The sequence below is a fragment of the Galendromus occidentalis genome, unplaced genomic scaffold (assembly GCF_000255335.2).
Source record: "Galendromus occidentalis unplaced genomic scaffold, Mocc_1.1 scf7180000077430, whole genome shotgun sequence".
Lineage (NCBI taxonomy): Eukaryota > Metazoa > Arthropoda > Arachnida > Mesostigmata > Phytoseiidae > Galendromus > Galendromus occidentalis.
Window position 1 is genome coordinate 281,273 of NW_003805418.1, and position 27,058 is coordinate 308,330.

At 52.9% G+C, this 27,058-nt stretch overlaps 2 protein-coding genes across 2 annotated transcripts; both read left to right on the forward strand.

Annotated features, from left to right (window-relative positions):
* Positions 1-5,919: 5,919 nt before the first annotated feature.
* On the forward strand, positions 5,920-12,103 carry LOC100905092 (homeobox protein slou). Its single transcript, XM_003742748.2, has 3 exons — positions 5,920-6,202; positions 11,414-11,633; positions 11,737-12,103. Exons 1-3 carry the CDS (start codon positions 5,926-5,928, stop codon positions 12,101-12,103), a joined length of 864 nt encoding a protein of 287 aa, XP_003742796.2. The 5' UTR covers positions 5,920-5,925.
* Positions 12,104-24,986: 12,883 nt separating this feature from the next.
* LOC100900205 (meiotic nuclear division protein 1 homolog) lies at positions 24,987-26,852 on the forward strand. Its single transcript, XM_003742714.1, has 5 exons — positions 24,987-25,149; positions 25,306-25,462; positions 25,584-25,714; positions 25,857-25,987; positions 26,605-26,852. The coding sequence occupies exons 1-5, from the start codon at positions 25,075-25,077 to the stop codon at positions 26,726-26,728; spliced, it is 618 nt and encodes a 205-aa protein (XP_003742762.1). The 5' UTR covers positions 24,987-25,074; the 3' UTR covers positions 26,729-26,852.
* The last annotated feature ends 206 nt before the right edge of the window (positions 26,853-27,058 follow it).

The following is a 27,058-nucleotide window of genomic DNA, read 5'->3' on the forward strand; positions in this document are numbered from 1 at the left end:
TCGCGTCGCATGGCTGGAAGGGAGGGTCTCCTCCCTGTCCTATCTTGTTGGATGAGAGCCGAGGAAGCGCGTCTCAAGATTCGGAGCTCCAGCATCTTGCGTGTCTTTCCTCCGATCTTTCCGAACGCGATGACGCAAGAGAGACGGGTTCTGACACCCGCGTGATATCATGAGTTGAGTGGCGAGTGCGAAAATTCCAGACTTTCACCCAAATTCAAAACTTCCAGCTTGGTCTTCCGACACCGTACCAGTTCGCGTATCGAGTGGATACGACAGAGGGATCTCACGGTCATGCCGAAGTGTCTGATGGGAATGGTCGCGTCGAAGGATTCTACGTGATTAACTTAGGCGACGGACGGATCAGAACGGTGAAGTGAGTATTCGGTCGACAGTTTCTCGCGAGGAAAATTGGTATCAGAAACTCGAAGTCATGATCGGAGCTTTAGCGGAAGAGCATGGCTACAACATTCGACTTGTGTCAGCGTATTGGATTGGAGAATTGTTTTTCCCCTCCTGTATCGCTTTTGAATCCGGCGCAGCTATCTGGTCTAATGGACACTTTGATGGATAACGGGACAATCGGACTCCATGAGGTCAGCGGACATCGTACCATCTATCGGGAGTTGGACATCCGGTTCCGCTCGAAGGAGTGCGCGCCATAAAGTTCGGCCGCGGTATCCTCGTTCCTACCTGTTTCGCGAGCTTATCATCAGAAAACGATCGGGAAACTGACGGTGAGCTGACTTCGGATGAATCTCCGGTGGACCTGCATACATACGCGAGGTTCTGTTTTGATGAGGTGAAAGCCGATATTTCGTTGCTTCAAATGTGCAACTATTGGTGGCACTGCTGTTGCCGTCAGTGGAATCTCCCTCGAGAATCGTTTCGCTCGTTGTTTGTGACTCCCAAGCGGCAAAGCTCGAGCACGCGGGCGGACCACTCGAAGTATCCGTCGGGCAAACAGGTCTGCGAAAGCAGATGTGGAGGCAGCCGCACCCTGAAGAGCGAATCAATGGGGTCCATATTAGATCAGGCGTTGCTTACCTGTGTTCGCGTCTGGGACGGAGCAACGCGCTGTAATTATGTACAGCTCCTGAGATCGACCTCTGTAGGCGGCTCTTGCCCACCGGTCATATTCCATGCTAGCTACTTGAACGCTCTCGGAGAATTTCTAGGAGTACGATTGATGAGAGAATCGAAGTACGGCGCTGAGAATCGCCATCCGACGGGGACGTGCCGGGAAGCTCCCGATACAGTTGAAGAAGGCAACTCCGACATATGAATCAGTCGCTCGTTTCAATCAGAATTACCAAAATCGAGATTCAGGAGGGCATTCGAAGGCGATTCCGAGCGGTGTTCGATACTCGGGGAGCACATTCGGCCCCTCTTTGCCTTGCGCCCTCGCTTACCGAAGCTCAGTCGTCTGGAGATCGACTTCCTAAATCATAGTGGGGTTCATCATTGTTGCGAGATTTGGCTCCGGTCCGTAGACATTCGGAGAGATGAGTGGCGAAGAATGGGGCACGAGTCTTGGCCGGATCCCTTCACTTGTCACAGATTTCTTCGGGTTGGTCGATTTAAACGAAGTGATAAAGTACCACTACGAGACTCCACCGAAAGCATTGCGACCCATTTACGGCAGAAAAGTGCCGCCAGGCAGGGTGCTGTGATGAGAACGATTCATTCGCGACATAATTTTTTCAGCATGTTGTATTCATGTCTGGTCGGGCTCCAGCATCACTCCGATAAGACGAGTCAAGCCGTGCAAGAGAGCCACAGCCACCTGGTGGATAGTTGGATCCTTGCTAGAGAGTAAATTTCCGTTATTCCAGGTATTATGCCGACGAGACGGGATTTCATCCTACGGTCGAGAGCAACGAGCCCGGCGTCGCATCGAGCGCTCCAGCCGACGCACCCTTCTCGGTGTTCGCTCTAGATGAACGAGGCGCGGCAACACGTAAACCCATTCCGGCCGAAGCTCCCGTGGCACTTCCAAGTCCGGTCCCGATTCCGAATCGAGTCACCGAGCCGGCACCTGTTCCCGCATCGATCCCGCAACCAGAAGCCCTTCCCGTCGCGGTACCTCCGCCCGAAGCTCAGCTCGTTTCAATTGCAGCACCCGCAGCGGCATCCGTAGCCGAAGCGTCGGTCGAAGCGCCGCGTTCAGAGCTCGCTCCAGTTGTTGTGTCGGCCCCCGTAGCCGCTTCTGCTGCTGGAATCGCCTCAGCTGAAGCCCTCCCAGCTAAAACAGCCTTGGAAAAGCCTGCCTCTTCGGACATCCCGAAAGTCTCCGATCTACCGGCAGCAGGATCTGCGCTGAGCGAGCGAAGAATATTCGGGTCAGGAGATTCGGGGGAATTCTCGGACGAAACTTCCGCGGATTCAACAACGTCCTGGGAGGAATGTTAGATCGTGTGAGGAGCTCTCAAATCATAATTTAAGCAAAGCTGTACATAAATATATATGTGTATGCCTTCGGCGTCGACGGAGCATCGGAGACATGAATAATAAATTTGTATAATAGAGATCGATTTGATTTGGATCGAAGACGCGGAGACGGGCACCCTGATAAGCGGCAAGATCCGTCGCGTCGCATGTCCTACCGTTCACATTAGTCGATTAACGAGAGGTTCCACTGCGCTCGCCGCTATTAATACCTTACCACTCCAATAGTCTCGAATAACCCCGCCGCAGCTGTGCGGCTTTAGCCATCTGCGACATCCTTTTGCGAGGAGAAAATGAGATCCCTCGAGCAGATGTAAGATTTAAGATCGTCGCATGGATGTCCGATGACCGCTCACGCGCTATGCGAGTGCGAGAATCCCAGTGGCCAGGAGATTAGAGGATTCTGATTGGCTTCATTCTGTTGACCAGCTCCGTATCGTACCTCGTATGGTATTCTTCGCAGCCACATTCCCTCGACGCGAAGTGCTTAGTCATCGCAAACCATCCAACTGATGAACAAACACACTTCCGAGCTCATTCGCGAAAACACACAAACAAATCTGAAAGTCTACGTTTGAGCATGCCCTGGGACTGCGAGTTCCTCGGTATCGAACGAAAAGAACAGAAAGCGGTCATTGAATCTTCAATGTTCGCTTATCGTTGGTGGGGGAAATGTCAGAGGGTTTTTGGTTTTCGGGACTTTGGGTCGCCCAGCTCCGAACATTGGGTCCCCGGCTCCTGCAGATTGCGAAAATCTGGAAGAATTCTTCAAATAAGGTAATTCTATGGATGATTTCCAAGTTCGATACTTTGATTGAATCTCGCGCCGGTAGCTCGCTCCACTAGTCGGCAGCTTTCCAGAAGCAGGCAGACTCCGGCAGCGGGAACGAAGCGGGGACAATCGGACGACAGGTCGGACGCGATCAGCCGAGCCAGGCTTTGAGCTCCGCTAGCAACTGCAGTGGCTTCTTCCGAGTTTATCAGCTCGGTCCAGGCAGCCAAGCTTTTATTGATAACGGAAGATTGCTATACTGATGCCGTTCTGCTGATCCTGGGTCGCGGAGCAACGGATGAGCAGGAGAAAATGAGCGAGAGGGGGAGGATCATTGTCAAAAATACAACGCGGTGCAACGCGAGATCAGCCCAAAGCGGCATGAAATGGTGATTGTTTGCTACTTAACTCTCAACCTATGGGTAGCTGCAGAGGACCGCGATGGGAATCGAGAGCGTCGCAGGGATCAGACGAGCGGGAGAGATAAGCGGAAGAAATAAGTGATTGAAAGAGTCGGCAAGGGGAGCAACAAGATCAAATTAAGTCTAGGCAGGCGCTGATGGAATTCAAGGGAGCTGCGATTGGAGAACCGAGGCGCTGCTTCTTTTCACCCCGTGCGGAGCTACTTTTTGAAGTGCTGCTCTGCGAAAAAAAAAGAGATCCACGAGAAGCCCTGTCGCGTGGCTAATGGGCCTCACGAGAGCATCGCTTCCGAGACCTGTTTCGGAAATCTTCCAATCGGCAAAGACGCAGGTTCGGGAGTCCATTCGCGATGTACGAAAACACAGAGAATATTTCTCAGACGAGCTCCCGTGCGAATGTGTGACCCCATGTTTCCTATTCAAGTCGGAAACCGCTCATAATGCATGTTTATGCAAATATTGCGCATCGGGATGACCGACCCGGGTGCCTTGGACAACACTCATACGGCGGGTTCTTTCCAGGACATCCCAAGACGCGGGAACATTCTCATTCCTTGGAAAGTTGTGCAGGGGCTTTTCCCACAGTTCCTTCCCACAAATCCATGGTCCGCTTCGAATGATATCGATATGAGCCGGCGCCCGAAAAAATGACACGAGGCGTGCTTGTTCGCATAATTTTGAGACGGTGTTGCCGTGCACACTCCTGCCGAATCATGAATGAGCATGAGCGTTCGCGCACTCGCGATCATGTTTTCATGCGAGACGATTTGCCATGTGTGACAATCAACGTCCAGCTGCCAAGTGAATTCTCACCTCGACGACGCGATTCGCCGTGCGGGATCGGCTGAAGGCAATCACTGGAGCGTAGCGCCTAGCAGACAGCATCGGCTCTGTTGCTGTGCTGATGACGTGAAATTCGATCCTGAGCAATCGCATAATGCGGAGCCCGGGTCATATTCGATGATGTATCCGGAAAATCTTGTCACGCCGTGTGAGGCGAGGGGGGGGGGGATGTCAGGTGTGAATGGAAAGACGATGCGAGCTCATCCTGAACGTCGGAAATTACGTTAGCGGAATGAGCGACCGCCGGAGTAACGTCGGACAGTCTCTCCGGCGGATCCCGTGGCTGCGCCGTCGGGATAAACGCTCGTCTGTGAGTTAACTAACGGAGCCAAAAGGCAAAGCTTGTCCTTTTCTCTCCCTTTCAACTGCCGCCGCTCCTGGAGCGCCTGCCTCTCGTTCCACGTTCTTTTTTCTTCCCCCGGTTTTCTCTCTCGGTTGCTGTCAGTCCTTCTTCTCAATTAGTGTCTTCCCGTCCCCCAGCGTTGTATCCCCGGCTGGACGTGAGTCTGTCTGTTCGTCTGTGGTTCCGTTGCTCGCTCGCTCGATCGGTTGGTCGGTCGGTCGCTCCGCCATCGAACCAGTGAGACTGCGAAGCAGCCATCTAAGCTTTTCCGGCAACCACTCGTACATGTTGAGAGCGAGCGAGCAAGCAAAGAGATATCCAGCTATCTGAACGGACGGGCAAGCAGCCCAACGATCTCGAGAGCAGGCAAGCACCAACCACAGCGGCGGGCAGAGAACACCCACAACATTAAGCAGCGCCCGCCTTATTGTCAAGGCTCCGCCCGAGAGCCGGCGGCGCATGCGTTCGAAGGTGGCTTCTCGTTTCAGAAGTGCGCGGTCCCGGCTCGTCGACGAGACCACATGGTTGTTATGTTCTGAAGTGGAAGCATCGTGTCATCCATCGGCTGGCGGCAGCGGTGGCAATCTCAGGCGCGCCTCTAGCGGAAGAACCGAATCACGTACACGTTGTACGTCGATAGATCAGTCGACCTGGTTGTTCGCCGCCTCGAGCGCCGGAAATTCCGCTCGGACGCTGAGTGTGCGCGGAAGTTCCGACTGATTGAAGTGTGACCGCCGAAAACTACCGTGGTGGGAGATAATCACGACGACGCCTCTCTGAGAATTTCCTCATCGTGGGCTCAGCGCCGGACAGGCATCGGTCAAATGACAGTTGAGGAGCACGTCGCCATGGAGGACAGACTGACTCCACCGCGGAGTGAATCTACTCAAGCTGCGACCGTTCTCAATCTCGTGAAAAAAGAAGAAGACGCCACCACGAGCACTGTCGCGACAACCACCACGATGACGGTGAGCTCCAGGCTCGCTACTCCCGCCGACACAGACCAACAGTCGTCGCAGAGTCCCGCGTGCCTCACCCAGGAGGCAATCGATTCGAACGATGCGAATCTCATCAAACCGACAGCTCTGCCTTTCTCGTCGATGCACCTCCAGTTGCAACAACTGCAGTTGCTGCATGCGGCCGCGCTGCAGCAGAACCATCTGCAGCAGCAGCTGCACCACTGCATGCAGAACTCCCCGCGGAAAACGTCGTTCTCGGTGGATGACATTCTCGACCCCGGCAAGTTCACCGGCTCCAACCAACAGACGAACCATGCGGTGGCCGCTTTACAGTTACGTTTTAACCCCGCGTCCGCGTGGGCGGCGATCGGGTCGGCACACAAGGGAATCACATTCGACGAGGAGAGTCAGCATTCAGGTGAGAGCAGTGATCCTAGGCAAGTCCGGAGGTCTATTAGAAGCGTTTCCGCTTGTCGAATGCGAAAGTCATTCGGCTGTCACTCAGTCAGCCGGTCAATCGCTCACTCACTCCCCGATTCGTTGATCCCGCCACCCTCCCAGCGAGCTCCTCGGGATCGTCGTCGAGCCTCTGATCCGGTCCTCATGAATCTGTGGTGGTAGCGGAGATGACGACGACGACGACGACCCATTGCTCAGTGGAGCGAGATAGTCCCTCAAACTTTTTCTCAATTAACACATCAAGTGGTTCTCCTCGCTTTGTGTGGGTTTACCATCTGCATCGCTAGCTCAGCGGCGCGCCCCGCTCGCTTCGCGCGCTGGCTCGCTCACCATAAACCCTCATAGGCCCTTCTCGGAGAAAATCTCGGTCACATCGATAGAAACATGAACGAGCTTGCGGGAATCATCCGAGAGTCCGAGAGCATCCGTGTTTCTCATGGGATCGATGATTAGCGCATTGCACCGAGCACTTTCTAGCTCAGGACTGTCGAGTCGAGGAATTTGTCTCCAAAATAAGTGCCGTCGAGAGCGCACGAGCCCAAAGGGGTCTAGGTGACATTTTTCTGCAGAAAAATAGTACTATAGAACGAGAGAGATTCTGCGAAGGACACCCATGCCAGCACCTGTTATTTCACACGTTGTTGATAGAGTACTCTTCGGACGTGTAGGTGGATTCCGGGTATCCTTCAACTCCCAACGGCGCGACCAGTAGATACTGAACACTCTGATTCTGGGAAACCATTGATGTGCCGTGGGGGCTAAGGCAAGCATGTGGAAATCTGAGATGTCAGGGCTCGTTCGTTCGATCGGTCGCCTTAGGTCCGAACAAACGACGGCCGACCGCCAACCAACGAACCAACCAAATAGGCGGTCGGCGGGTCTGCCTGCTTGCCTGCCCGGATGCCTGCTGGTTTGCTGGTGGAACAAGAGCCTGATTGATGTCGAATGTCACCAGGGATCCCTAGCGACAGAGGAACGGGGCAAAATGGGGATCGGCTGGGGAATCACGCTCACAAGAATACTCAGGGCTGACTGGACGATCTCGGACTGGTGTCTATCTCAAGCTCTCCGACCGAGCGATCGGGGAGGTGCTGACTGACGAACAGAGACAGATGTTCCCGGGCAAGGCGAATATTCGATTTCATGGGCTGCTCTCTTCCGAGCCGAATGACCGAGCATGTTCTCTTACCTAAATAAATGGGTGCCGCCTGAGATGTCATTTATAATAATTGTTTGTCCCGTCTGAGATAGCCAGCGATTGTCTTTCCCGCATCACCTGGCTCCGGTCCAGAGGGAACCCTACCAGATCGAAATGATATCGATGACGAGCTCGAGTTCCGGAGAATCTGTGCGGATCGAATAACGATAATCCATACCGGAAAATCTGCCGTGGATTTCAAGAGCTCGATGTCAATCGGAGTCTCCCGCCTGGATTCTCGGGGAATGTGTGAATTCGCGATGGAGAGAGTGACGGCTCGAGAGATGATACGTCTACGGGATGCGAGGCAACGACGAAGGAAATCGCCATAATGACTCGGTCGTAGACTTTCCTGAAAGCCCAGCGTCATATTACATATGCAGATGTAGCCTGGGGAGTGGGCCATAACGCTCGCGACGAACGGTCCATTCATAGCCGACAAACACAGCACGGATAGAGGGGAGGAAGGAAGCGTTCTCTCTCGGGAAGCGGACTGAGACTTTCTGACCGAGGAGCAGTTCAGCGACAGCATTGGTGGACTTCCGACGTCTGGAGACCTCGAACTCTGGAAGCGTCAAATCTATTCCCCGCCGATCCGAGAACGACATTGTCCGGATCATTGGGGACGTGTCTGTGCGTGTCGAGGACACGGATTTTTTTCCGGCGAATAATTAAGCGTAATTCAAAGAGGCTCGCTCTGCAGAGCATGTCAGTCGTTTACACAGAGCCCAGACAGCATTCACGCCCGCTGTACTTAGACAGGCGTGTATTGCCAAGGCAAGCAAGCTGTCCCAAGGGAGCCTTCATTCGCGGTCTTCAGCCGCGGTCGAGAGATATAGGGAGAGCCACAACACGAGCATTTCGTACATAGACAACGACACTGTTGCGAGTTGTACCGAGTTTCCCCAGGGGGATATTGCTCGGAGCCTCGTCTGCCACCTCCTCAGGATCTTTCGCACCCCCCAGCTGCTTTCTTTGTCGTCCTCGTGTATCCTCGAGGAGACGAACAACATGGTACTAATACGGTCGCGGGTCCAAACGGCCATACTTCAAATGCTCTCTCGGCATCGATTTATCAATTACGAAGCCGATACACATTCGCGAGAGCCCGCACCCGAGCTGTCCCGTGCTTGTTCTCGAATTATCAAACGCACAGCCCTCGAGGTGTCGGAGCTCCGAGTACAGCCGCTCGTGAGTTTATGTTCTCGAATTTCACGACGAAAGTGTAAGACGATATTACCGCACCTCGATTTCCTTCCTGGCAGAGTGTATGCTGAGAGCGGGGCAAGGGATTCGCTCAAATTGTCGATGGTTTCACCGGTGGGGAATCCGGACTAGATATATTTCCATGTTTTGATTATTATTCGTCAGAGCGAATCGCCTTCGAAGGAGCGGCTAATAAACAATCTCTCCCGCTTTGGGTAAACAGTCGAACTATAAATTCGCTTGATCGCTCTACTCAGCAATCTGTTTGGGTGTCGGGCCCTTCGATATTGCTGATTGTAGCCTCGATTCGATATTTTCTCTCGCGCCAACGACGTCGTGGTCTCCATCTCCCCAGTCTGTGTAAAGGTCGCCCTGTCGCATAAATTCAAAGCGCCACCGATGCGCGAGATTGAGAGCCTCACTGATTTGTTGCTTCATCGGCGATCGATGCGGCCGAGCTCTCGAGCAGACTGCGACAGGACGCTTTTTCTGCTCCTCCTTAATCCAGCCCGGACAAGAGAATCTACACAATGATTTCAAGGCGGCTTGGGGCCAAGGAGAAGAGCTTCGTGGCGAATCGGATTCCGCCCGATTCTCGAAAAATGAGCAGGAGGAAACCGAAGATCCGACCGCTTGCGTTCTCAAGCGGCAGACCTCTTTTCGTCTCTGTCGCGCTCATTATTGCGCTGGGGACTATTTCTCCTCTCGTCTCGTGTTCGGTGATTGCCGAGTTCGTGGCCGATTGGAGGCGCACCCCTATCGTTTTACGAGGGGATTGTTTTTCGAGTGTCTCTCCTTGCCACCGCATCTATGTAGCCCACCATGCAATGTGTCTGTGTGTATCCGCCTGAGTTCGTTCGTCTATCACTCAGCCGCTCGTTCACTTGATCCTCATTCGAAGTCTGCACAGAGTGCTCGCCGTCGTCATCGTTGTTGCTCCTGCCGGCGCGCTTGCCCAAGGCATTTCACCTGAATTGCTTCTTCCTTTTGGTGCTACGGTTGCTGGTGGTCCGTTGTTTATTCTTTGTCTATCTCCTCTTTCGTCGTTCGTTTCTCCCGCGTTCGAATCTCCTCATCTCTATAATTGCCTCCTCCCCAACCCCTCCTCCGAGACGGGGAAAGGGGCCAGCGAGCGAGCGAGCCAGCGAGGTAGGGAGCCGTAACGGGGGTGAGGTACAAAATGGACTTCCCGAACCCCTGGTTTAATTTTCCACCCCACTGGCTCCACGCTCCCCCAACCCTTCGACATGTATGAGCGCTCTCGACGGAGGCACTCCTTCTTGGATCCCGCCATTGCCTCGTTTCGCAGTCAAGTTCCCTCCCGCTGCCACAATTAGTTGTCACGATTGCCGCGTGGTCGATGAGCCAGGTTTTTCTTCGCGTCTCCGAGACTTCTCGCGACGATCACGGCAGTCTCGGGATCTGTCCTTGGCACTTGGACGCAGGAATTCCATGAGAAACCGGAGTCCATGGCATGAACGGGGGGAATTCAGACGAGCGGGCGCGTCTCAGGCTTCTCATCGTCAAATCATTCTTTAAACAAATTTGTCATGAGCTGATTCGATCCGAACCCTAATTCTTCCGGGGCTGACGTCTCAATTTCGGCCAACTATTTTCCTTTCTTGACCCCCACGTCAAGATAGGCTGGGTCGGTGGAGTCCCACTCGGCCAGAGATGAGAAAATAGAACTCCACAAAAGATCAACAATTTCGACATCGGTCGTGGCTGCTGCGGTCAGAGCAATGACGGCACGAAGACGATCCTGCTCTATCGATACACACCATCAGCTGTTTGTAGAGCTACCCCCGGCTGCCGAAAGAGCACTACCGCTTGTAATAGCACTAGTTATTGAGCTGTAGTTGACGAAGAACTCCGTATCGAGGAGACTGCTTGACCACAGGCCTCCTCGGAAACCAATCGGAAAACAATCAATCACTATGTTCTTCGGAGCATTGAGGAGACATCAGACATGCGTCTCCAAAGCTCTGCTCACGCGCAGCTAGAAATTTCCTCGAGTGAATCGACATATTCAAAGATCCCTTTACGCCGAAGGAATTCGAATGATTGTGACGATCGCCTCATCAGATAGTCCGGGGTAAATTCGTTCGGGGTGTCGTCGTCGGTCTCCTGGTGGGATGAGATTTCTCACGGCGCGTCCGAGTTTCCCGTTACGGAACTGTTGAGTCTGTTAGAAAGAGTCGTAATGGTGTCATCAAGCATGCTGTGATCGGTTGCCTGTCGGACCTTTCTTCTCGCGGCCAGTCGTTCCCACATTCGACGACGGAGTTACGACATAGGTTTCTTTTAAGGTCAATGTTATTCCCATCGGGAGGGTTTTAGTCGCACCTTCGTTTGCGGACAGTTATTTGTGCTCGATTTTAGTCTTCGCACGAGATCGGCTCCGTGGCCATGAAAGCATCTCCCTCAGGAAGTGAACGGACACGGGAGAGTCGACGAGAAATGAGAGGACACTCACAGAACGAACGAATACATTCTGTTCCACGCTTAGCTCGGGCTCCCTCCTTTCGTGTGTTTCCTGTTTTTCTATATCGATGACTTCTCTTGACGAGGAGGACTATCTCCGAGAGACGGCAACGGAGTGATGCGTCCGGACTAATCGAACTAATGCCGAGTCCAGTCGGAACAATCCGGCAAAAATCAGTGCCGACCCCACGGTGATTTTGCCGCGGGACTCCTTGTGCGGATTTACATAATCCGGGCCTCGCGAAAGGGAATGAGTCAATGAATTTATATTTCTCGTTCCAGACACGAACGAGATGGGGTCTGGGGACGAAAGTGTCCCGGATCAGGACGGTCCAGGGAGTCCCGAGGATTTCAAGAAATCGTCGTCGAGCCATTCGAAGAAAAAATCTGAGAAATCACCCTCGTCTTCCTCATCGTCTTCGGGTGGAAAACCTCGACGAGCACGAACGGCTTTCACTTACGAGCAACTGGTAGCGTTGGAGAACAAGTTCAAGACAACACGGTGAGTAGTGCACAATGGGTCGGTCGGCGGGCCGAACGCACGAACGCTCGGCGGAGCTGCAGTGACCTCGAGTAGAGTGCTCATATTCGAATGACTGTTCCAGGTATCTGTCGGTCTGTGAGCGATTGAACCTTGCGTTATCGTTGCGATTGACGGAAACTCAAGTGAAGATCTGGTTCCAAAACCGAAGAACGAAGTGGAAGAAACAAAACCCGGGCATGGACGCCAACTCACCCACGACACCTGCCTCGAGCTCTGCACCGTTAACTTCATCGCCGTTAACCGCGCCCCTGACAGCAAACTCGCAGTTGGCTGCGGCCGCACTTTTATATGGTTCTCAACTTCCCTACCTGTCCGGCGGGCTCTCAGGGAGTCCGACGCCTCCCTACTTCGGTGCAGCATCGAACTCGGGCTTCGCACCGTCGTACTTCTTACCGCCGACATCCTCCCCGTCCACGGCTACATCGTAATGGATCAGCCGTTCGAGGAATCCGAGACGTCGCCCGCCAGTTAAGCGTTTAGTACTTCCTGTAAATATCTGTTTCTGTTAATCTGAACACAAAAAACCAACACCCACAAAAACAAAACCACCTGCAATATGCTTCCGATCTCGCGTCGCTCCGTCGGAAACTATCGGGGGAGGAGGGAGGGGAGGGGAGGGAATATCGACAGTTTTCCACATCGAGGATGAGAACACTTTCCAATGATCGACTTCGATCGACTTTGAAATTTCCAGCGGGATATGGGATTATCGATTCGCAGGAGCTGGAGTTGGGAGTTTCCGTGGGAAGTCGCTCGATGGTGCGCCGACAAAACCAAACCAAAATCAAATAAACTCATGTTCTCTGTGTGAGTGTGTATCGAAGTAATAATAGTAAAAGGTCCAGTCTTCGTAGCCGAGGTGAATCCTTAAGTCTGAAGGCTGTGATGCAATAGAAACGATACTCTGTACATAAAACACGGACAAAGCCAAGCCGGCTCAGAATCTCCGACCGGAAACCTTGCTCGGTGAATGTACAAACTGCCGACGAATAAACTATTTAATTTAAGAAAAGCCACTGAGTCCAGTCCATGCGTGTGAGAGGATCATACGGTGCGTGTCGGCTGCCGGAGCGATGCGGAGAAACAAGCGAGAGCGATAGAGGTAATCTGATTGTGATTTGCCTTTGACGCTAGGCCCTCGAAGTTTTGAAAGGCAACGAAATCCGTTCCAAAAGCCAGCAGCTAGCCTAACGAGATGTTGAAATTGGTTCCTTTACCCTTCCAAATCCTCAGACTCCCACTCAATCTCTCGTCTCTCTCCTCCGAATCGAATGAGGAGAATCCGAATGTTACAGCTGTCTCGTGAGGCTTGCAAGAGCTTCGCCAAGAAATCTCGGATTGCTTGCTCGTCGATCCGAGCGCTGCACCGCGAACGAGCTCCTGCTTTGACGATTTTTACGGCTCCTTGCTCCTAAGCGGGGCGCTATCGTCACTATGAACCTTTGATGCAAGCAACCACGATGTGGAGTACTTTGTGTCCGACTGAGCGCCGAGTTCACCCTCAGATGGCTGTCTGCCTGATCCGCTATCTGTAAGTGATATCGAGAGGGTGAGGTAGCTTCCGACAAATGCTGAGACGCACCGACGAGCAGTCAGAGACGCGCGGAGACCGATGGAAAAACAAGTCCGACATATCGCCGTGTTCTACTTGACTGCGCAAAGCAAGAACAACGAGAGCATTTAGAGTACACAGTCGAAGGCTGCCCGCGAGTTTGCCGCTTCGGTTTTTATTCAAACGAACCATTCCCAAGAAGCGAGTTGATTTTTGACGGGCCCGTATTATTGAACGGGATTTCTACCCCGGCTCCGACAGCCTCAAAGTATCAATCCTCCTCGTAATAGGTGTCATCTATCAATTTTCGTTGGGGAGACACGATTGCGCGCGCTGGGAAAGACTCAGGGAAACGACTGAAACAGAATAAATCCTGATTCGCTGAGTCGGAGCAGATTTCCGATCGCCTATCGCTCGCTTTGTCATCGACGTCGTGCAGAATCCGATTCGACTCCTAGTCGCGGCCGCGGCTCTTACGCAGACTCTCGGCTTGAGCCAGAAGTCGCGTGGACTCGCGAAAGAGCAGAAGATGCGAACGACGTCCACTCCGTAGATTCTATCCGTGAAAATTACAACGACTGCAGCTCGACTCGTTCCGGAGTCGGGCAGGCTTTGCTAATTGGTCGTTTTACGGATGGCTGCAGCTCGATTGGTCTCGACAAAGAAAGTGGCCAAGTGAGTGGGTGAGCTCGCGAGAGAGCTGCACCGACTGTCCGACCGAAGCCACTACGGGCCGGCGTCGGGCTAGAGCCAGTTAGTGCCTGTGAGCGTGGAAGGAGAACAGCGTGCACTTCACTGAGGTCGGTCAGGGAGGCTGTGAGGTGCATTAGGGAAGGGTTTGTCGTACGCGCACCAGATAATAAGGCCTTTCCCTCTCTCTCTCTCCCTCTCTCTATCTAGCCAACGGTCCGCTCGAACGGCGGAACAGCCAACCGGTTATCCGAGCCACTAACGGCGCGCCCGCCCTCCCGCTTGCTCGCCCGCCGTCTGAACGGATTCTTGTGTCGACGTCTCCTAAGAGGGTCCTCCTCGGTCCACTTTCTCCGTGACGGTCAAGAGCACTCTGCGAAGTTTCACACGGAGCCCGGATCTGTCGTTCTGGCCTTGTTTGCTCTAGTTCACGGATGCTGCCGTGGCACCCGATCGCTCAGGCATCTTCCCCGATCAGCTGTTGCCTGCTCCCTCGAATAATCACCGACCGGCGCTGCGCGAGCAGAGGAACGGCGAGCATCATTGCCCAATCAGAGAATATGGAGGAGCTCCCATTAGGAGCGATGTCGGCCGATGGCATCTGAATAATTCGAGTGGCGCCGAGCATTCGGAAAGAGCTCGCCAATCTCCTAGAAAGTTTGGCGCCATCTTCAGGCTTCGACATCTTGTCAATGGATCTGCCTTCCGTACTAGATGCAGGGAACACGGTATGAACGGAGTCTCCGTTGATTCCACAGAGATTATTTTTTCCTGTCTCTCCGAGCGTACTTTTCATCTAGAGACGAATCGGACGGCGGCCAAATGGAGGACTGAGCGAGCGAGCGGGCGGACGGCGGGCGGGTGGGCGCAGGCGAACGAGCGGAATGAGCGCCTAAGCGCCTACGAGAGACGACGAACGGGCCACCGAGAGAATGGAGAGCTGGAACTGTTCTTCAAAGGTTCCTTGTTTCGTCGGTTGATACAACGACAAACTTGAGACAATAGAAGAGCTCTGTCAATTCGCTCGGGTGGTAGTCTTGGCGGCGGCGCGGCGGTTCGCCACTGGAAGCGGAACAACGCTGCTCAAGTTCAGATTCAGAGTCTACTTCATAAATGACACACAGCTGTCGAGCTTTTTACTAAGACTAGTCGAACGTGAAGTGAAGATAAAAGCTTTCTTAAATCACACGACCTCCTCCTCCTCTGAGCCGGGATTCCGGCCCTGGAGTTATGCTGGATCGACGGAATAATATCAATCAAAGTCTTTATTCACTCGTATTGAGGAGTTTCTATCTATCTAATAAGTAAGTAATTAGACGGAATCATATGTACGTGAACGGCGAATGGCATATCAGCCGACCCCCACGAGTCCACGAGCTTCGTTCGTCGTGAGTTTTTGGAGCTCCATTTTTGCCTGAAACGAGTGATGTTGCCGATCCGACCTTTATATCTGGGGAAAGCTAAGCGTAATGAAATATCCTGGAACTTATCGACTCGCACCGGTCCTGAATATATGTTACAATCATAATTGTCGAACCTTATTAAAAGGAGAGATTCAATTTCTGCCTTCCGCCCCCTCTACGATCGGATGGATGGGCTCAGATCGAGAATTGGCGTTTCCCAGTGCTGCGGTGCAGAAAGAGCGAGTACCAGTTGATCGCCTGACAGCCAATGTACACCGCTGACCATGAGGGCGGTCGCTTCCGCCGTCGTCCGCCTCGTAGCACACGAGCGGCTCAAGTTCCTGGCCACTCTGTCGGTCGCTTCGTCGTTTGTTTCCAGATTATTCCAAGAAGCAGCACCCTGGAAGATTTAGACAAAAGAGGATAAGGAAGATCTAGCTGACCCAGCCCAGCGAGCTATTAGTGTGAGAGTAGGGTCTCTTTGACTGCTCGTTCACGATGATCGCGTTGGCGGCGAAGGCGGCAGCCGCAATCGAGTCGGCGGCATCGTCTCTTGTTTCACTAGACGAGCTCTGACTCCGACTAAACTCCGGTTTCGATGTGAATCCAGCCATTTGGCCGACAGTGCGTCCGTCCGTCCGTCTGTCGGTCGGTCGGTCGACTCCGCTGGATACCTGGCTTCCAGGTTCGCCGCTCACCGAATGACTAACTGAGCTCGAAACCGCATCAGATCCCGTCGTCGCGCCGCTGCCGATGTCGACGACAACAACCCGAGGGAACGGGAGAATGGTTCGACACAAGCGGGTAAGTTCCTTTGTCTTCTCTCCGAAGCGAACCTCCCTCCCGAATGGATTAGAGAACGAACGGGAGAGCATATTGCGGCCATCTACGACAGAACACGACCAACTGGTGTTTTCGTCATCGTCGGTGCGCGAGAGAGCGAGCTGGGAACACTCTCGCTACAACCGGCTCCGTGGGCTTGCTACACCTAGAATCAAAGAGTTGTAGCCGGCTCCTGGACCCATAGTTACAACGGGTCATGGTGCGAGTATTTAGTGCTCGTGAATGGAATGCACCAGAACCGCTGGAGGAAGGACTTCTTCCAGAGTTTATCACCGGGGAACCTCATACGCGGCCGAGATTCAGGGAAAAGCAATTGCCGGCCTCCCTTGAAAATACTGAGCTATAACACTCGATTCGGGAGAGGGCCTTGGATTGATTCCGTCGAGTTCGAGTGAAGCGCGAGATTTTCGCGCGTACTCGCTGCGTAAATCACGTGCGAGCGAACGGCATCGAGTCACAACCACCTACGTGTTCAGTAGGAGATGCTGCTCTAATTAGCTCGATGATTCGAAGCTCTAGAGATTCAGTGGTTCATTCATGCAGCTAATCTGTTTGAACTTGGTATTTGAACATTCGTTCATTCATTCATTGGATCACTCATTCATCTGTCCGTCCGTCCGTCCGCCAGCCCACGAATTCCCTTTGGTCGATGATTCTATTTGTTCGGTCGGGAATCGTCGCTTATCTATTCACCCACTTCTACCAGCCTTCGATTACGGTGGCGTCGCTGGCCGCGATCGAGACCCGGAACTCGAACTCGGGTTGAATTACGGACCACAAGCTCACTGCTATGACGGCTTCCGATTGGAAGAAAAAATAATCCGAGCGCCTTCCCAACGAGCCCTGTCGCTCCCGTGGTCGTATCGTATCGTTTGGCGGACACAATCATCGCCGACTTACATTCACGTGTGGTGCAGAAATTTTCAATTTGCTGTCTCGCAGCTCCGGAAAGAGGAAGCGCGTCAAGGATGCAAAGCCGCAAAAAAAGGCGGCGACGTCGCCACCGTCCTTTCATGTTTTACTCGACTTTCTTCTTTCCGCGCTCCGTGAACGAACGCAAGTGATAGAGCTGCTGAGGAGAGGAACGAGGAGCAGCAGCAGCCCGCAGAGGGAGAGCGCAGCATGCGTGCAAAATGGATCAGTTTATCAAATATTTAATACGCGCTCAACAAGCCACACCTGCTCGCTTCCACGAGCGCGTTCGCGCCCAGCAGCCGAAGATTGGATTGCAGTGGCGGCATCAGAAGTTGTCGCACTAAAAAGTCGTCAAGGAAATAGCGAGCCAGGACATGGAGGACCAGGCGAAACGAAACCGTTCGCGGACCCACTTGGCAGAGAGAGACCCTGGCGGACTCCATCGAGGGAATTCTACGAGCGTCAGACAACCGATCAAAAACCCAAATCCGCAGATACCGGGCAAATACGATGTCACCGACAAAAGCCAACGCGCAGAAGAGAACATTGGGCCAAGTGACAAAATGACAGTGATCATTTTCGAGCACTCACCCGCCGCCATCAGGAGGGCCGTCGCAGCTACCACCAGTAGCGAGACTACGATGCCACATCGATTCGGACCGTCGAGACCTGGGACCGAGAATCACGATTCCCTTCAAAGTCTTGACAACACACTCTGCTCGGAATTTTTCAGTGACTCCTCGTCAGGCCCGACTCGACTGTAGAGCCCGAGCGATCAAGGCTCTTGAATGTTCGGACAGTGTGTACCATCGAAGATGATGGAGGCTATCTACATGAAATGAGCCGAGAGAGGTTGACTCCCGTCTTGCATTCGGGAAGATCCGGAAACGGAATCATTGGCGCCTCGATCGGACACGCGGCATACGGGAATTATCATGCTCACTATGCAGTAAATGGATTTTAGTTGGCATGCAATCGAGAGCCGGGATTCCGCGAGGCTCCCGCCGTACACGGTCTCTCTCCGTCGGTGCCCCACCGCAGCGGCTGAGCCAAACGACCGTCCGTCGTTCTGTTTGTCTACATGACCACCACCGCCGCCGTCATCGTCATCATTGTCCCCGGCTATCATCAGTTGTCGCTCGGGCGTACCTACCTGGTTAATAATTGAGGAAGCACACTGCAAGCTATGTTCTACCAGGTAACCCATCTCCCCCTCGTCCCGCTAACAAGAAGAGAGGATTGTTGGCTATTGTATGCACAGAGCACACATACACACAGCAGACAAGCTCTGTGATTTAAGTACCTGCCCCGGGTTCCTCCCAAGTTCCCCTCTGCTATGTTCTCCGCCTAGGTTTGCTCGCTTCCCCTGAGTACACACGGTGTAGCTACTGCAGCACAAAGGAGGATCCAGATGATGTCGCTGACGAAGTCTACGAGTCTCTCTTCTTGTGAGTTCAACCGGTGGTATCATAAGTCGTCGACGACTTTGCAATGTCCTCATCACGCAACTCGACCTCCACCTCCTGATGCATTTCCCCGCCGTGTTCGTTCGCTTCTGCTACTGCTTCAACCGGAGAATTCTTGGCGCATTCGGAGCAGATAAGTCACAGGGTGGTACTCAGTATTCCCTACAAGCGTCGTCCTTATCCGGGGACCTCTCCGAGAAGTGACCCACCGCTCTCTCGTCAGATATGGTCTCTATCGGATCGATGAGGAAACCTGAATGAAAAATGAGGATAAAATATATATATACTACTCTGAGCTGAACCTTTGGTCTGGACCGGGCAGCGTCCCAGGTACCGGCAGATGTAGCCTGAGGATCGAGTCCCGAATCCTTCGAATTCCTCCATCATCAGGCTTTGTACAAACGCGTAGAAATCCTGGTGGAAATTCCGACGGAAATCCCTGCGAGAACCCTGACACAGATGCGGAAACCCTGCCTCCTGCATGAGCCGAGCCGTCTTTTTCAGTGTTTTTCGCGGACTCGGCCGACCGCCCCCTCCTTGGAGGGAACATCACGGAGTCGGAAGCGCGACCTCTCTGAAGCCCCGACTATGCTGCATCGGTATCGATAATCTTGACCCGTGAAGTCATTTTTCTCGGGCCTTGCCGAGTCATGGATATATTATATACAGAGCTGTGCGCCATGGGATTTTCGTCGGCGGCGGCGGCGGGCTGGAAAACGGGCGGCGGCGGGCTGGAAAACGGGCGGCGGCGGCGATTTTCGGCGGACCGATGAGCCCACGGCGCGCCGCGGGATAGGTGGAACGCACGTTCGAAAGTCTTTTGATTGCGTCTCCTCATTTGTCGGGGATGAAATACTATCTGACACGTGCGATCTTCCGATGAATTCAAGTTTAATTGATCAGTCAGGGCTCTCAATGACCACGGAGCTTCGGTCCGAAACATCCCGTCTCATTCGAATGCTATGTCCCCGCATCCTCGTGCGAGCTCAGTACCTCGAACCGAATCCAATTTTTTTTCCCGTGGTTTTCTGTTACTTTTCATGAGGATTGGGCACGGCGCGCCGGCGTTCCGTCACGCCGTCGGACGCCGTGCTCGGGTTCCGGCGGCGGCGGCGGACTCCAGAGGTCGGCGGCGGCGATCGCCGGCGAATTCGTGACGCGGCGCACAGCTCTGATTATATATAGTTGAGATAGTCATGGATATAATATATAGTTGATGTGGAAGAAGACACGGAGATAGACTCAAAAACTTCATGAAGCCTCGTTGTCGCCACCGTTCTTCTGGCTGAACTTGGCATTCATGTAATGAAATAAGGACTTGTTTAGTGGACTAACAGCCGGACTCTCCAAGTTCGAGAGAGAGAGAGGGCGTGCGGACGAGGAGGAAGGGACAGCGTTTGTCTCTGACTATCGCTAAAAAGACTTCTCTCGACCGAGGGCCAACGAAGCGAGTAATTCGGCTCTCGATGTCACTGGCGCGGCGGCGACGGCTGCTACAGCTGCGGAGATTCCACCAGCAGCGAGAGAGAGATCTCCTCTTCTCTCTTCCGCGAGCTGTCTCCTGCTACCCTCGACCCCTCGTCCCCTCTCCCGATCTACCCCAAACGAATTTCTCACTCCTCCTGTTCTTGAACGAAGTTCCGCTATGGGGTATATATTTCGAGCCACTTAATGTTGACTCATTGCTTCCTGGTGGGGGAGGGATGGGGAGAAGAGAGATCCAGAGGGAGAGGAGAGATCAAGCGTCGATGATGAGGACAAGGAACAAGTCGATTCTAGGAGCGGAGCTACGGGCGGGAGGACGGGAGCCTGTGAGCAGCTTTCGAGGCTACCGATTTAAATGTTAATAGTCGTTGTTGCTGGCGCCCTCGGGGTCGGTCGACGCCTGTCTGGTCACGTGACCTCGTTGGCAATCTCGCAATACGTTGCGCATAACATGTGATGTTATTCGCTCCGTAATTTGTCGCCCTCGAAAGAGAAGAGGCAAAAGCTTTTTTGACACGTTCCTTCGTGTGCCTACACTTTTGAATGAGATCTCAGAGCGGCCAACCCACCACCAGTCAAAGAGCCCTCCAAGTCCCCACTTTGCTCCTGGATGTCATTGTTCCTGGGAGGATGGAGAACTTACTGCTAAGTAAACATTGCTTCGATCTATTTCATCACATTTCACCCAGCCTGTCAGAACAATAGTCATCGTATCTTGCTCCTCCTGCTCTCCTCATCCCCTCTCTGCGAGCTGTCTCCCCCTCCCCCTTTCTTCTCTCGTCCGGATTCCGCCATGGGATTCCCCGCATATCTCGATCTCTTCCCGAGTTTGCGGGAATTTTCGGAGATCAAGCAGCCCGGATCGGTTTCCGAGGAAAATCGGCGCGAGAGGCGGACGTGTTCAGATCACGCCCGAGCTCGACGGTACGTCCGAAGTGTCGTTAAGGGACAATTAGGCGGACAAGTTGAGCTAGATGAAGTGGAAGTGGCTCCATCTGAGACACCCTCTAACCGACTTAGTCCATGCCATCTAATCGTTCCTCCAACCCTAATCGGCGATACCCTCTTCTGCATGCTAATGGTCGACTTTGTAATTGAGCTATCCTCACATGAATGAATAATTCATGGATTAGCTCTGTTCAAGTATCGCTCATCGTTTCATAAAATCCTGGGAGTGACTTGATCTTCCAGAGCTCCACCGATTGTCCTGGGGACGCATTCGCGCTGTACTCCAGCCGGCTGTCCTGTACGGTTAGTCCAGGGCGATGCGATGTGATGTCCGAGACCACGGTATCGACCCTCCGGAAGAATTTCTCGACTTGAACGCGAGCTGTGTAATGGACTTCTTCTGCGCTTCTTTTCCGATGATAAACGCCGACGATGGTTCCCCCGGCCGGTCCTGGGAACCGGCCCGGGAGTTTTGCAGAGTATGGAGTTCCCGCCAAGAGTCCTCCAATGCAGAATCTCCCTAAGACTGAATATGCAGAATGAGGGAAGAGCGATGTTCTATCACTGAGCACCGGCAGAGGCCTTTCCCGAGAGATGGCCCTCGAAGTCTCCAGGGAGAAATCGTCTCAAACCTCCGCGGACGTTGTCGCCGTCTCCTCCATCCTCTCTTCCCGCTGAGTGAGTTCAAGTCGTCTACGATGTCTCCTGGTCGAAGAGGAGAACGGAAAATAACGATCCGGTCCCGGTCGTTTCCTCCAAATGGAAGTTTAATAACACATGTGGAGGTTGATAGAGCACTTTGCCAGAAGGGATTCTCCCGCGTTTGGAGAAATGAAAAGAAAGAGGTCATTCATCGCTCCGACCACGATCTCGAGACGATGAAGTCGAGAAATCGTCGCCGATTGCAAAACGATTTCAAGCTTCATCGACTCAAAGTCGTCAGAGTTCGCGCGATGGCCTGAGTGTCGTCCGTAGTACTCGCCTAGCTCCTTCCCCGTCCTTAATTCCACGATTCGGGGGAAAACTGCCGCTTCCAGCGATTCGATCGGGATAGGTGTGAGGAACGAGTGAGATAAAGCTCCGCGTTCTCGTTCAGATGGTGCAGTTCCAGGGCGCGACTGAGTGAGCGAGCTGGCCGAGCAGCTATGAGGCCAACCAGGAGGACAGTGGAGTTGTAGGACCAACCGACGAAGGAACATAAGGACATAAGCTGCACTTTATAGCCGCAATTTCGGCCGAGCGACCAAAATGGCGGTCTTCGTTGGCTCGTAGGCTCGTTGCGGGCCGCCATGCTGAAGTGCTCTACCGAGGCCACTTTCGCGGAATTTGTGAACAGAATATGGAGCTGTGTTAGCAGCTACAATCCACTGTCTCAATGGGCTTCTTGTGCCTTTCCTTGCCTCGCCTTCTCCGTTTGCCCCTTTGCCGACCCGGACGGACGGACGGACCGACCCCCAGGCGTACAGCGTGGCCGAAGCTCGCCTCCCTCCAGTTTTAGCTCTAAAAAGGAGATTCGGTGTCATTGGACACCGCGCTCTAGAATAGACATACCACTCGCCGAGAGTCCGTGAAGTTTGATGGTTGATTCGCCCGCGACCCATTCGGGGATCAGCAGGGCACACCCACAGACAAGATTGCGGCAAGGAAAAGAAGGGGCTCAGAAATCTTCTCATTACTCCTCTGGATGTTTTCGATGATCTTCGACGACTGCTACCGCATCCCGAGGTCCGGACACTAAGGCACATACCGTGAATATCCCAATACAAGCCCGAGCTTCTATTTTTTCAAACCCTTTCGCAGAGGGGCTCCTGTTGGTGAGGGGCTTCTATTACAGGGGAGCTCTTCATCATTCTACAAGCGGTCGTGCAAGGACGGTGATTGGGAAGAAGAGACTTCAGAAAGCTGGATTCCTCGGGACTTCTGAAAATCGAGGTACCTATGTTCTGGAACAGAGCTTCTCGGAATCTGATCCGATTCCCCTCAGGGAGCTCCTGTCCGAGACGGGCTACTACCGGAGAGGGGCTTGTACTGGAATAATTACGGTAACTCCTTCCAACGAATGCACTGTTCGGTAATCGGTGTGTTCTGGCGGGGTAGCGGGAGTTCCGATCGCTCCCGAAATCGCTTGCACCTCAGCGCGGGCTGTGCGTAAATTCTGCGATCACGAACGCGTAATAATTCGTCCAAAGCGTTTGCAACGATCAGGGACCGTCTTCCACCCTCGGTCGTCTTCGACTCTCTCATACTCCATTGGCTGCTGCGCTCCTGTACGTTTGTCACACGTAGTCTGAGCTCTCAATTGGACTCAATGAACGACGTAATGACTTCTCCCACTCGGCTTGGGGAGCCCTGAAAATATGAAACCGATTGGGCGCGAGCGATTTATCCTCACCACGTTTATGCCCTCCGAGAGTTCTCCGAAGCGAAAACTCCCTGATCTCACGTTTCCTTAGGCTCCCTTCTCGGGAACGGGCTCTTTCGACGTCTGGTCCCGGACGGTATGATAGCGTCGCGATGGAGCTCAACCCAGCAGCTCCCTCGGATTCGAAATCGCTGTAGTCGGAGTCCGCTCATTATTTTGTTTCGAGCCCCCTATAACGGGGAGGTCGAATCGACGCTCGAATTCCGAGTCCAAGTCTTGAGATCCTCTTGATACCTCCTCGAGTTTTCTGAAACTTGGAAATGGCAGAGACGCAGAGGGACCGAACGTCTTGGGGCGGGACGCGAATTTCGTACAGCTGTCATCAATGAGTACAACGACAAAAACAGCGACGGCGGCAGGGTAGCGGAAAAACGCAGTGAAGACCCATCATAAAGAGAGTCCGCACTTTCTCTGTCCATAAGTTTGAAAAGCAGATGAAGAGTAGAGCGCATCCAAAAAGTAACCACCCATTTGTCGGCTGTCTTTTCTCTTTTTTGTGACTCCGCGCTTCCTTCTGCCTCTCCATGAGACTCTGGAGGGAACAAGAAGCCGAGAGAGTGCGGTAGAAAAGTCATCGCGGAGGGACATGAGAGTAGTGAGCGGCAGATAGATAGATGGACAAACGATGGCGTCTGAGGCATCCGTCAATCCGGAATATAAGTGCATCAGAGCTGCAGATGGAAAGCGAGAAGAGAAAAAGCATTGCCAGCGAGCGCGGACAAACACATATTTATATTCGCATCAAAAAACATTGAAACGATTCTGCGGTGGGAGGATCCCGAGCGCTCTGTGCGAACGATGTCTCTGTTTCTGTATTTGAATTCATCCGGTCGAGGGCCCGGACTCATGAGCGATCGTCATGACACGCACTCATGTAACAAAATTTCGGAGCCTGAGATATAAGGTACAATTATGAACATGTGTTGAAAGACACGCCTGTGGAAGACAGAGGGTTCGGTCTCTGACTGCGAATTTTCCCCCAATCGGTAGAAGAATTCGGTCGAGACATGGCGGGAGAGGGGTGGTCTTCCGCAGACCACCGAAGTTTTGCGAAAAAACGTTGAAGCCTCATGAAGACGAGAACTCTGCGTTGAATATTCGTTGGGAGATGACTCAGACCTCGTGTGCTCCTTGAACTTGAACTCGCGGTGCAGAACCACCCGTCGAGAGCTTTTCTCGGAAGGGAAAACTTGGTCGCCGCTACAAATGATAGTCTTATTGACTCTTGTCCTCGGATGCATCGCTGCGTAAAGCCGACGGAAGTACCGCTGTCTATTCATTCAAAAGTCACCGATCGAGTCGATCTTTGTTCAAGCTCAGGGAGACGACATAATGTCTCGGGATTCTCGCAACTCGTATCGCACGGCACGCATCGAGAAACATAATTATTATCGGATTGCGACTTACGGATAACGCCGACGCGCTTTGAATTTGTGAAATTCTCGAGGCGCCTGATGATTCCTAATTTTCCACCGCTGAGCGTCGGTGCTCCCCTCAGTACCGGGATTCCATGTGATATTCGCGCGACGTCCAGCTTCATGACGTCTTGGGGAACGTGTTTCGGGCGTCATGCCCAGCTGTGTATTTGTTTACAGACCTGATAAGAATGCTCGTATGATCTGCAAGGAAATTTTTGTGGTTTCGTCCTTGCCGAGCAGCGATCGTTGCCTGGATAATGGCTAAGAGGAAAGGTCTGAGCGCAGACGAGAAACGGGAGCGAGTTCTGGATATCTTCGTCAAAAAGAAGGAGGTAAAAGAGCTTTCTCCCCGCCGACTTTTTCGACAACCGGGGTGTCGATCATTCAGCAATCATCTCTCTCCGAAGTACAAATCGCGGAAGCGATCTGTAACCGCCGGCGGGTTCTGATCAGGAAGGATGGACGGTGAAATGACATCGTATGATAAGGTGTTCCAGCTGAAAGAAGTTGAGAAGATCGCTTCCACGGAGAAGGGTGTTGTGCTGCAAGCGGTGAAAGGTATTCTCAAGGAACTCGTGGACGACAATCTGGTTGAATCGGACAGGATCGGCACTTCCGTATATTTCTGGGCGTTTCCAGGAAAAGGCATGTTCCCGGATACGACTTTTGACTCGTATATGAATTCGGAGAAAATGTGCCAGAATGTAATTGTTTCCTCGCGGCTCTTTTGCCATCGTTCGTTGAAGCCATCGTGGTACTCCCGCAGTGAGTAGACAACGGGAAGCTTGTCTTACGGAGCTCCGTGAGCAGCTGAAGAAGCTCCGTGAACTCCAGAGCGGCATTCTCAAGGATCTCGAAGAGGAGAAAGCGCTTGGCGACAAGCAAGGCGACATGTCGGTGCGTTTTGGTCCATTCAGGGTCTCTATTCCGAAAGTTCCTTGAAGTCGTCTCGCTCGATGTGATTATCGACATTTTGGGGGGACCATGCAGTCCGGAGAGCGTTGAAGTTTCATGAGTGACAGTCGACTCATTCCCGCAGGAGGTCTTGGCCGATCTGGAACGCTTGCAGCAGGAGAACAAAATACTAGCAGACCGCTACCAGAAACTCGTCGAGAACGATCCGAAAATCATGGACGAACTCGAGAAAGAAATCAAGAACTCCACGTCAGCGTGAGTATCCAGTCCTGAGCCGCGGCCGATGTTCCCTAGCGTGATTTCCGATTCGCGATGTCTCGGCTCTAGGAGTTTGATCAGGAATCGCGAAGTGGACACGATTCGCATTTCTTTCGGCCTGAGACTTCTTGGTCTGTCGCCTATGATCATCGGAGCCTCCGGCCAGACCGATTTCTGACAGAAATCAGAAAGCCTGAGGCAGAGGTGGGGGAAGCTGAATCGAGCGATGATCACCTACTCGTCTAGGCAAAGTAGGATTCCTTCCGAGTCGCCATTTTCTGTCATCCTCATCGGACACACGAATTCGGCGGCCGATTCCATCGAGGAGCCCTCAATTGCGGGAGCAAAGTTCCTCTCTCTTCATCCGAGTAAGGAGTAAATTCGCGAGGAGAGTTATTATTATAGTGACACCGATACGAGGCGTGAGAGCGAAGGAATCATTGGAAGCTTGAAATTCGTCGGTCTGCTCGTCTCCAGCTTCGCTCCGTGACCTCTCATCATGGAGCCATGGGAGAGTCTACCCGCTCGTTGGGGAATTTCGTAACGGGGCGGCATCTTCCAGCTGATCAGTGGCAAGCGCGGGGAAAGTTTTTTATTTTCACTGCGTATTCTAGGGTCAATCGATGGACCGACAACTTGTTCAACACTCGATCTTGGGTCATGAAGAAATTCGATAAAAGCAGCGGGGAAGTGAATCGAATGTTCAACATACCTGAAGACCTGGACTACGTCGAATGAATCCTAAGCGCGATTGATCTGATCCAGCAACCCGATGGTCGAGAGATCGGTACAGAAGGACGAGAACGCTCCACGACAAACAAGCGGAACGTTAGCTGAAAGTCGATTGATTCGCTCCTCTGAGCAGTTGCCTTGATTCCTCGGGGGCAATGTTTGTGCTTAATAAATCTTAACAATCTCGTGATAGTGTGTGTCTATTTTCGAACGCTCACTGCAAAGCTTTTCTAGACCGATTTAAGGCGAAATTCGAAGGAATAGCTCGACAGACGTTGCCTCAAGTGGTTCAATATCCAGCAATAGTTCCCTCGCAGCCTTTGGGTCCACGCAGCC